General features: G+C 37.6%; 1 protein-coding gene across 1 annotated transcript; it reads right to left on the bottom strand.

The window, feature by feature from the left end:
* Positions 1–2,460: 2,460 nt before the first annotated feature.
* On the bottom strand, positions 2,461–3,451 carry LOC150027996 (uncharacterized). The gene is made up of 2 exons (XM_090300993.1): positions 2,785–3,451; positions 2,461–2,700 (listed from the first exon to the last, which is right to left on the bottom strand). Exons 1-2 carry the CDS (start codon positions 3,256–3,258, stop codon positions 2,461–2,463), a joined length of 714 nt encoding a protein of 237 aa, XP_090157119.1. The 5' UTR covers positions 3,259–3,451.
* Positions 3,452–12,787: the final 9,336 nt, after the last annotated feature.

Here is a 12,787-nt window from a genome sequence, read left to right as displayed (position 1 = left end):
CAGAAGATAGCTCAAAAGTGCTACAAAAAGTAGACTGAGGAACATAAGAGGTATGTATATGGTGACTACCACTCATGGAGAACTTGACATTGAGATAAATCTCGTCCCCCACGGGAAAAGGGTGACCCAGACCAATTGGGGAGGTTAGAGAAATAGAGATAAATGGGAAGAAGTTCAAGCTTGGAGCTTCATTGCCCAAAGAGGTGGAGGAAAAGATAGTATAAGTAATTTCCAAGAACATGAACGCTTTTGCATGGTCATCGGCTGACATGCCCGAGATTGATCCGGATTACCTATGTCAACACCTCACCATCGACGAGAGGGCATGACCCGTTTTTTAGAGGAAAAGAAAGTTCAACAAGGAGAAATGCCTCGTCGTTCGTGAGGAAACGCAAAAGCTCCTCACAGCTGGCCACATTCGGGAAATCCAGTATCCCGTATGGTTAGCCAACATGGTCTTGGTGAAGAAGGCAAGTGGAAAGTGGAGAATGTGTGTGAACTTTACCCACCTTAATAAGGCTTGCCCCAAAGATCCCTACCTATTACCGAACATAGATTCCTTGGTGGACAATGCCTCAGGATGTGGCTTGCTAAGTTTCTTGGACGCCTTTTCCGGATACAACCAAATTCGGATGCATCCAAGCGATGAAAGCAAAACGACTTTCATGATCGAAGCAGCTAACTATTGCTACAAGGTCATTCCCTTCAGTTTAAAGAATGTTGGGGCAACCTACCGAAGGCTCATGGAAAAAATCCTACTACCGATGCTCGGACGAAATGTCCAAGCCTACGTAGATAGGAGCGCATAACTTGAAAATCAATCCTGAAAAGTGCGTTTTCGGAGTCTAGGCAGGAAATTCTTTGGTTTCTTGCTAACTGAAATGGGAATTGAGGCCAACCCTGAAAAATGTTCAGCTATCATGGAAATGAGGAGCCCGACCAATGTAAACGAAGTACAAAGATAAACTAGGCGCATGGTCGCTCTCTCTCATTTTCTCTCAGCCAGCGATGATAAGGGGTATCCGTATTTCCAATGCCTCAAAAGAATGATCGTTTCACCTAGACTCCAGAATACGAAGAAGCATTTGCACTAGTGCAGATAAGTTAAACAAATGCGGCTATTTTAAATTTACAAATGCGGTCATAGAACCGCATTTGATCAACACGCATTTGTAAATCTGGAATTTACAAATGCGGTCCTATGACCGTATTCATAAATCACATTTACAAATGCGGTTACCTAAAACAACCGCATTTGTATATTATTCTGAATTAGGGGTTTGGGGTTTAGGATTTACTAAGACCGCATTTGTAAATGCGAATTCACTATTTACAAATGCGGTCTTGGTAAATGACCGCATTTGTAAATAGTGCTTTTTTTTTTTGGTACATCCTGTTTTGTGCAGAAACCATATATTTAAATAACCTGCATAATGATTAAACCCAGCCAGACAAATACAAAAATGTAGTAACCAATTGAAATCATCAAAATGTACATTTACAAGTGATCAAATTACATATAATAAAACCACTAATATTGTTTACTTATGCTAGAGTTATAAAAATTAATGAAGTATGCGGACCAAGAATCTCTAACATATGAAATGCCTTCCTCACCCATTGGTGTTTCTTCTGTGAATAACTGCATTGCAAAGTTGACATAAATTAGTTTCTAGATATATATATGTTCAAGAATTATAAAAATGATTTAACATATACCTCCTTCCAACCAGTTTTAACACCTAGTCTTATAATGGTAATCATCCATTGCATAATGTAATAGCCACACTCATAGCTTCCTAGTTGTTTATTACACTATATAATTCAATAAAAAGTAATATGTTAGTATATTGATAAACAATGATAATAGAGAAAGAAAAAAATTACAAACGTTTACTCTTATGTAGTTCAAATTATTTGAACTAGATCGACCTTTTAGGATGTTATATCCACGCCATGAACTGGTTAATACAAAAAACCTCGTTAGTAGATGGTTAATTAGTAACATATACAAAGTTAAGTTTATACTATACTTACGTATCAATGATATCCTTAAATTTTGTGGGCATCTTCTTGTGTAGGGAACAAAACCACACAGCAGTCTTATCAACCATTGATAAGACAAGTAACTGCCAATGATGCCTATATGATCATTGAAAAGAGTTAGTAAATATTTAAAACATGAAATAATAATAATTGATGACATATAATTAAACTTACTCATTAATGTAAGGGCATAAATAAATTTGTTTTCCCTCTTTTTCCAGGATGTTAGTGATGTATGCTTGAGTCTCAGTTGAGTTTGGTCCAACGGGATTAGTATATGCAGGATCTACGAATCCATACATATTTTCCTTCCCCTCAGTGATACAGACTCTATGCAAAAACCTACAAGTTTTTAGTTAAAGCATAATCAATAATAATTTAACATAAAGTAAATTGAATAATAGGTAAAGATACTTACATCATAAAAAATTGAATTATACTTATATTGAGCTCCTGTTTCCCAGATATAAATTCTGATAAATCTGTGTTGTAAATCATCAGTGGCAGTTCAGTGTTGATTTGAAAAAATGTATTATCCCACGGAACTGGAAAAGGATCATTGCCAATCTGACTAGCAATGAGACGTAGGGAAGCCATAGGATCGTCAACTGGAACCTCACGCTTCTTTTTCGGACTTGGTGGCTGAAAAGGTTCCTACAAGATAAACAACATTTGTATTAAATTATATGTAATATATAAATATAAATAAAAAATAATATAATGAAACGAAATTATTACATGAGGTTCGGGCATAGATCGAATGAGCTCTCTGGGCCAGGCAACGAATGTCTGAAATGCATCGGCCACAGTGGTTACCTCATCTGAAGGTAGTGGAACACGAGCATCAGGAAATCGTACTTTTTCAACTGTTACCTTCGCCACATCAGGGGAGAGAGGAACGTTATGTAAGGTGGTGGCGTTTTTATAGACTTTTCCAAGTGCCACCACCCGAGGAAGTTTGCCGCCCACTACCAGTAGCTCACAATCCTCTGTCTGCCCATTGATATCATCCCCTGATGTTGGAGGAGCCGCACAACTCCCCTTTGTGCTCTTGGGAGTGGGACTAACAAGGGGTTCAATCGACTCAGCACAAACTTGTTGCGATAGAAACTCTTGTCGCATTCGATCATTCTCCTTTTTCATCTCCAGCCACATCAAATCAGTCTTCTTTCTCATCTCCTCCATTATTTCTTCACGTAACTTAGTCTTCATTTGAGTTTCCTTCTTGGAGGAGGAGGATGGCTGTCGTTCTGAAACTCCAAAATAAAGTTTAATTCCGACCCCTTGTCCAGCGGCACGAACACGACCAGAGTGTTCAGGTCGTCCAATTGCTTCAACCAGGATATCGTGACGACCTTCAGCAACAAATGTACCGTCGGATTCCAAGGAATCCTGCAAGAGTACACAAAAATCATATTTTCAATCATTAATATAATTAATGCTTTAAAAAAATTGAAAATAACAAAAATAACTTACAATTTTTTCGATTATAACCTCGGATTGCTCGGAACTTGGTGCACCCGACTTTTTAATTCGGGCCCTCTTCCATTTTTCATGGCGAAAAGGTGGCGGAGGAGAAGTGACCCCTGTTTCCACATTCTCAGAATACGTCCCCTGTTGAGATTTCTCCTTTTCCACCATCAGTGTTTGCTCAAGTTTTCTATACCCCGAACGAGACATAACGTGCGGGGTAAGATTCTTCAAAGCTATCTCTTGAGCTTTCTTCCGACGATCCTGTCATAATTGAAATAAACAAACTGAAGTAAATAAGATAAACTTATTAATGTTATATAAACAAAAAAGTTACTTCACTTACCATCCAAGCCTCATTTTCACGGCTTTCTCTAAAAAGACGCCATGTCTCTTCATCAATATGTTGGTACTTTAAACATGGATTTTCGTCTTTAAGGTCGCCAAAAATGTATCTCGAAGTCAGTCTTGACTTAAAGGTACGAAATTTAAGTGCGATATTGGATAATATCTTTGATCGAAGCGGTTCCACATCAGTAATGTCAAAGTTTGCCTAGAAAATAACATCATCAAATTAAAATTAATTAATCAATATTAAAAAGCATTATATGATAACAATAATAATGTAAAGCTTACCAGAACATCCTCCCATAGCATGTTCCGATCAATCTCTGAAACCTCATCCCATGAATTAATCAAAATGGAGAGCCTCTCACGAGAAACAACTCCAAGATAGCTCATAAACTCATCTGCCTTAGGACCAAAAGCCACTCCAGTGTTGACGTCAATGTCAACATGTGTCTTCTCACCAGCAGCACGTCTCAATGCAAGACGCTTCAATCTAGTAGGTCCTCTACTGCCTCGTCCAGATAGAGGTCTGTCTGGAGTCTGGTCGTCATTCATGTCTCTGTTAAAAAAATTAGGTAACAAACATTAGTTAATGTGCATCGAATTAAAATCATATAAAAATAATACAAAAAATTCTAAATGTTTATTTACATGTTGCATGTGGGTTGAATGTTTATATGTAAATTCCTTCACTATGGTCTTTACGGGTTGCATGTACATCATCAAGTACATCGTCATCTTTATTAGTTATCATTGGTGTGAATGAACGAGTTTCGCCATATTCAATATCATCTATGGCTTCCCCTTGTTTTTTCCCGTGTAAAACGACATACCAATGTTCTGACGTAGGATCTTTCACATAGAAAACCTGAGATGCTTGTTGAACCATTATAAATGGCTCATCTCGATACCCTATCTTTCGAAAGTCCACTAGTGTGAATCCTGATTCATCAATTTTAACCCCACTTTTATTATCAACCCATTTACACTTGAAAACTGGAACGGAAAACTTAGTGTAGTCAATCTCCCATATCTCTTCTATAAACCCATAGTATGCCATTGATCCAAGTACTGGATTTGTATCTTTCGAAGTCGAAAACTGCATTGACTCGGCTTCAAGAGTAACACCAGAATTTTGAACTGTACTCTTTTCATCCAGGGACTTCGTGTAAAATATACAATTATTCACTTCGTACGCTATACATGAAATGACATCAAACTTCAATCCAGCAGCCAACCAAGTCAAGGTCTCTGATGCCGTTGAATCCTTGAACACCTCATCTTTAAACCAAGGCATGAAAGTTCTATTATGTTCCATCAAGACCCATTTCTCTGCTTGTCTTGGGTTATTTGCCTTCACAATGGCTTTATGCGCTTCTGTGTAAGGTACAACTTCATCTGTGTTATTCAATATGTACAAATGTGCTTACAAGACTTCTGATCGAGATTTGCTTACAATATTCACACCACGTAAACATTTACTTGTAGAACGCCTGTGGTGCCATGAATTAGCTGGAACACCTATTGGATTTGCTTTTGTCATGTACTCTGAACAAAATTCAATACTTTCTTCAGCTATGTACCTTTCAATCATTGAAGCCTCTGGACGATAATGATTTTTCACATAACCTTTCAAAATTTTCATATACCGCTCAACAGGATACATCCATCTTAAGTACACTGGTCCACACAATCTAACCTCTCTTACCAGATGCACCACTAGATGAACCATGATGTCAAAAAAAGACGGAGGAAAAAACATTTCCAATTCACACAAGATAACAACAATTTCATTTTGAAGTTCATCTAGTTTTGAGGGATCAATGACTTTACAACAGATGGAAGAGAAGAATGAGCACAAACGGGTTATGGTGTGTCTAACATTTTTTGGTAAGATCCCACGGATAGCTACCGGCAACAACTGTTGTATCAAGATGTGACAATCATGAGACTTCAACCCAATTAACTTCAAATCTTGCATTGACACTAGACTCTTCACATTTGAGGAATGTCCTTGTGGCACTTTCACACCCTTTAGACATTGACAAAAACTAATTTTTTCATCTTTTGACATTGTGTAACAGGCTGGGGGCAAATATGTACGCTTACCCATTTGTATGGGTGCCAACTCGCCGCGTATGTTCATCTCAATCAAATCTAAACGAGCATTTAGACCATCCTTCGTCTTCCCGTTAATGTTAAGAAGTGTACCAATTAAGCTATCACACACATTCTTCTCAACATGCATTACATCTATACAATGTCTGACTTCTAACCTCGACCAGTACGGAAGATCAAAGAAGATTGATTTCTTCTTCCAAATATTTGTCACAGATGACTTTTTTTTGGACTTGCCGAAGGTGTGGTCTATGTTATTTACCTTTTCGTAAACCTCAACACCGGTTAATGGAGTTGGTGGACCACTACCCTCTTGGTGTCCATTAAAGGCTTTTTTCAACCTCCGGTAAGGATGATGACTTCTAAGAAACCTCCGATGCCGAAGATATACTGTTTTCCTTCCATGTTTCAATTGTTGAGAAGCAGTGTCTTCTTCGCATATTGGACACGCTTTGTGACCCTTAACACTATAACCTGATAAGTTACCATATGCCGGAAAGTCATTGATGGTGCAAAATAACATGGCATGAAGCTTGAAAGTTTCATTAGCAAATCCGTCAAATACTTCGACACCCTGGTCCCACATTAACTTCAAATCTTCAATTAGGGGACTTAGATAAACATCAATATCATTCCCTGGTTGTTTCGGACCAGATATCATCATAGACAACATCATGTATTTTCGCTTCATGCACAATCCAGGAGGTAAGTTGTAAATAACTAGTAATACAGGCCATGAACTGTGATTTTTACTCATATTACCAAACGGATTCATTCCGTCTGTAGCTAAACCAAGTCGGATATTTCTTGATTCTTTACCAAATTCTGGAAAGTCATCATCAAATTTCTTCCATTGAATAGAATCAGCTGGATGTCGGTACATGCCATCGCATTTCCTCTCATCTGCATGCCATCTAAGATTCTTAGCATCGTCTGGGTTTGCAAACAAACGCTTCATCCTTGGAATGATGGGAAGATACCACATAACCTTCATTGGGGGTCCATGCTTTTCCATGTCATCAGTAGAATCATCATCTTTTTGTTTCAACTTATAACGTGATAACCCACACCTCGGACAACTTTTCAACAATTCAAAATCTTTCCGGTATAATATACAATCATTAGGACATGCATGTATCTTTTTGTACTCCATACCCATTGGACAAAGAATCTTTTTTGCCTCGTAATTACGATTAGGTAGACTATTTCCCTCTGGAAGCATATCCTTCAACAGCTGGAGCAATTCCGTGAAGCTTTTATCAGTCCATCCGTTTATTGCCTTCAAATTCATCAATCTTAACATCGCCGACAACCGTGTGAAGTTAGTTGATCCAGGATACAAAGGAGTCTCTGCATCTTTTGACATACTTTCATATCCATGCGCTTTTGCAAAACACTTAGCTCCCACATCACGAATCATGTCCTCCAATCGATCATCATCTCCATCATCGTGTTCTGCTTCATCCATGGTAGAACCCACATATTCTTCAGTTACGGAAACACGTGGTAAATTTAATAATTCACCATGCCATGTCCAAGTTGTATAAGATCGAAGAAACCCATCACATAGAAGGTGTTCCCTCATGATATTCACATCCAGTATCCTTCCATTCAAACAGTTAACGCACGGACACCTGATCTTTGCTCCATCATGACCACTAATAATCGCGTTACGCTGCGCAAATTGTATAAATTCCTCTACTCCCCTTTCGTACTCATCACTTATACGAACAGCATTAATCCAACTTCGATCCATTATATATTCTGGAATATAGTTAGGATTTTCTAATAATTAGTATTCTCTTCAATCTCACACATTTGCCGAGGGTCGAACACCCCCGGACTCAATCCAAACACGATATTTCTATTCTAAAAGTAACAATAACTAACATAACATAAAACTTTTATTAAAATGTAATTAACAACTAACTAAATATGTCACTTCTAAAATTAAAATTCTAGAACAAAGTTTAATACACTATAGAATTATAATTCCATAAAGATTAATATCATATTCATTTTTATTTAAGTAAAAGTAGTTTAAAGTGACAATTATAAAAAATAAATGATGCCAGGAAAAAAAAGAAAGATATGCAAAGAGAAAGTGCAAAAAATAAAAATAATTACATGCAGAATTAGTGTTGTATGCTCATATTCTAGTTATTTGTTATTTATTATATATACTATAAAAACAATTATTAAATAAAAATTAAAGATAAAAAATAAAAAATTATTAAATAAAATTTAAAGATAAAAAATAAAAAATTACTAAATCAAAATTAAAGATAAAAAAAAAAATAGAATTTATATATAATATAAATTTAAGAAAATAGAAATTATATAATACAAAAATTCAAAATACACACAAATATATAAATTATTAGTTATTAGTTATACATTCCAAGTTGTATTAGTTATTAATTAAATATATATTATAATACAGAAAAATAAAAATTCAAAATATTAAATATGAATTCAAAATTTTAAATATAAATTCAAAATATTAAATAAATACAACACCAACCTTTAGGTTGATGGTGATCGAAGACGAAGACGAAGGCGTAGGCGAAGGCGGTGGCGGAAGCAGTGGCGGTGGCAGAAGCAGTGGCGGTGGCGGAGCAGAAAAAACCAGCGAACCCAATAGAACAGTAACCACCTATATGCAGAAAACGAGTAAGGAAACGAAATGACAATGCCAAGGAAGTGAATAATGACAATGACAAAAACGAAAACGAAAACAAACGTTGAAGCAGAGAGAGCTGAAACTTACAATGCAAAGCGGAGAGAGCTGAGAACGTTAAAACAAAGAGCGGAGAAGACGAAAGTGAAAGTGAAAACTAGTGGCGCGCTTCTATTTTTAGGGTAAAATTGATTTACAAATGCGGTTCTAGGGTAAGACCGCATTTGTAAATCAATTAAAATGAATTACAACTGCGGTCATAGTAAAGACCGCATTTGTAATTCATTCTGAATTGAATTACAACTGCGGTCATACTAAAGTTCGTTTTCCCTTTTCTTCAAATCTTTCATTACTCTTAAGAGATCAACCTCATTTTGAATCGACTCTTCTTTTAGCTTGCCCATTATCTTTTCTAAGTTCTTTTTCTCTTTGGATCATCGAGTGGAGTCAGCTCGGAGTTGGTCGACTTCTTGGCGTAATTAGCATTCTCCTTTCGAAGATCATCTATTTGTTCGATTTTCTTCTTTTCCTCCTTTTCTCTGTTACGGGCACAAAGGGCAGCAAAGGAAAAAGAACTAAAGAGCAGGGGTTTTTGGTAAATGGCCAGACAGTTAGAAAAAGTTTACACATGGATGAGGGCACGCACACTGAAGGCATCAGAAGAAGCAGCAGAATACGTACAACCAATAAGAGGCTCACAGGGTATGACCTAAGGGGCAGGCATGATTTGGGTATGACCTTTTTCTGATATTCTTCTTCTTCCTCTGAATCCTTCTTCCTGTAATCCCCTTTGAATATTCCTCTTCTCCCTGCAGGTTGAATCTATAGCAGTCATACAGCCACCATTCTATCCACCCTTTCACGGGCACTGTTAATACCTTTTATTATTGTCTAATTCCGAGAGTTTTGTTCGCTAGTTGTGTGGTTAGTTGAGAACCATACCTAATATATATATCTTCATACCATTACATTCTCCTTCTTTCAGCTTGGCATATGTAAGACACACTAGTGTTGTGACTTGACCAAGTAAGTTTTCGACATCGCCACAAAGACGTCCAACGCCGAGTTTGTTAAGGAAGGATATGTCATCTTCCATCAGATAGCACAACTTGTTATGGGCCGAACTATCAAAGTTTGGATCCCACAAACTAGTATTGACCTTGAGCTGCATCCAACGTGTTCCTGGATGGGTAAGATTTGGACCTTTGGATCTCTCCCATCCGAATGAGACTGACCCGAGTGAACAGGGACTTCTAGTCTTTTCCTTTTTTGGACGAGACCCGAGGTGATCTCCTCGTCGTGCTCGGACTCGATATGCACCCCACCTGGTGCCCCCCTTACTCTGCACTACGACTTCCTTAGCAACCATCATTTTCTTGATCCGAGCAGTTAGGTTATCCTTGCTAATAGTAGATAACATTTTTCTACAATAAGAAGAGATTATAAGTTCTCAAAATCACGAGCACAATTGAAAATTTAACATAAGCCAAAAAGATAAATACCCATATACGTCTTAATAGAACCAAGATCATACTCTCTGGTCAGGATAGTTGAGGTATCAAATATGACCTTGAGGCCTTCCCAAAACTCGCATATCCCTCGCTCCCTTGCATCCAGGTCTTCGAGACGGCAAGCACTTTGAAAACAAGGTTTTGGCGACCAATAAAGTTGAAAGCCATTCAGCAATGCCGGATCGCCAGTAGAAGGACAAACTTTGATAAAACGACCTTTGAAATTTTTATACGAGGATTGAAAGAGCGAAAGGAAGCCTATCCCTGACACACTATATAAAGATGACCACAACTGTTTTCCAGAGTTTTTGAATTCAAAGAAGTAGAAAAATACGTCTATAGGCGGTGTGATACCAAAATGGAGCACATAAAAAAGAAAGCTCGGATAAATGCCCAACAGTTCGGATGTAGCTGGGTAGGGGCAACATTGAGCTCGGTCAACAACTCTTTCTCGAAGATGGTTAGGGCAAACGCAATTTAACCCTAGTAAAGATCGTTGTATAGAAAAAAAAGGGGGCATTCAGATTGGAGGATCCTTCACAACATACAGGCTCTTCCTCTCCGCACTCAACTACTTTAACTAGCCGTTTATGCCTTTTACTTAACCCTCCAGATTCTCACAATTCCCTTATTTTTAAATGGGTGGTATAAATAGAGGTCCCTAAGAAGTTCCTTTTTGGCCCAAGGAAAGGTGGATGCATAATCCATCTAAAAAAAATTTTCACACACAAACACACCGGAAAGTTAGACATAACAGTTTCAACAAGAAATAACAGCGATCTCAATCCAGAAACAATAACAAACTCAATCTCAGAAACGACAGACAAAACTAGAAACGAATCTCAAACATAGTGTAAACCCGGGAAAAATAGTACAAGGGGGGATTGCACATACCCAATAACCAACATGACAGAGGAACTGACGAGGCACTATCGTAGAGGACACGATTTTTCTTTTGAGCAAGGTACGAACATAAAAATGGAATAAAAGAATGCTTTTGGAAAGTATAAGGGAAGTAAAAACGTCACGGAATAAGGACTGTTGATATTAAGCCATTTGTACGCCTTCAAGATGGTTTTTTCATCCAGAGACGCTTCGAAACCCGTGCAACACCTCTTCATCTCATTGTAGCCTCTTCTTCTCGCTTTGCTCAGCTTGAGGCTGGGGGGCTGTGTACCACTCGACATGTTCGTTCTACGGTCCGATCAAGGCATACTATGCCCATAGTCCAAACATTTGAGTCTCTAGCCCATCAGTCAGAACGGTACATGTTGAGCACACCATAACTCTTGAAGTCGGCCCAATATCTCCAAACGAACACTCACTTTCGGTAAAATTAACACAGCCCAAACCCTAAAGGTACATTGTATCTGATTCAGTTAATTGTTTGAAACAAGGGAAAAAAAAAGACCTAGTCTGAGATGACACTCTGCAAAGATATAATCCCAAAATACAAGGGAGAATATTAACAGATAAATTATGCAGTTATCAATGCTTGATAAATTATGCAATTATCAGTGCTTGACGATTACTATAAAAGGGCCCTAAGACCCTAGTTACCAGGTAAGTTGATTCTATGCTATTTACACTACATTTTAATATATAAGTGCTCTCACTGACTTGATCGTCGGAGTGTAATCACCAGGTGGAGCACCCTCCGTTTGAATTTGCGGCAAAGACAAAGTGAGATAGAAACCACCACCACTGTTCGACCTAGGTCAATCAGCAAGAACAATGATGAATCAAGATGACGATGTAGTTGATGATATACATGCAACCTATAAAGACCACAATGAGGACATATATATATATATGAACATTTGAACACATTATGTATGAATTTAGTAGTTATGATAATTTTTATATATTTGTTGTGTATGATGTATGAACTTCTTCTCTTCGATTTTATTAATGTTTATTACCTCGTTTTTTTTTTTTACAGATATTACTGATGATCAAACTTCATTTCCTTTTGACCTCACCTCCAGTAGATCAAACAAAAGACATATTAGACTCAAATGTATCTGATTGAGACATGTTAGTGGTGATAAGACACCACTAACTATAGATGTGCATACTAGTCTGACATCTGGTCCTAATGGTGACATGTTCAACAACTATCTTGGAGTCATGGCACATGACAAGATATCCATCTTAATATCCCCGTGGGATCATGTGTCTGAGGTTGACCAGACCACGATCTGAGAGGATATTCTGGTAATGTATGTTAGAATGTATGACTTTAAACTAGAGGGGGTGAATGGTTTAAATAGGGTTTTCGCAAACTTTTTAAGATAGAATGAAATTCTTTGCAAAAAACCAGATTTAGAAATTCAGTTTGCCAAGAACAAAGCTCAAAACAGAAAAGCAACAGAAAAACAATCGGTTGTTTCGCAGAAACAATCGGTTGTTTATACCAGTAATATAACAACAACTGAAATTAAAGAGTTTAAGGAAGAGAGAAATGCACAAACAGTTTATACTGGTTCACTCTTAACCCAAGAGCTACATCCAGTTTCCCTGAAACCACTGGGGAATCCACTAGGTAATCAAATCCAGATTACATACACACACCACCAAAGAAGTGACCTTGATCCCCTCAAGACACACACTT

This window comes from Phaseolus vulgaris, chromosome 4, assembly GCF_051622355.1.
Source record: "Phaseolus vulgaris cultivar YP4 chromosome 4, ASM5162235v1, whole genome shotgun sequence".
Lineage (NCBI taxonomy): Eukaryota > Viridiplantae > Streptophyta > Magnoliopsida > Fabales > Fabaceae > Phaseolus > Phaseolus vulgaris.
This window is presented reverse-complemented; position numbering and strand designations above follow the sequence as displayed.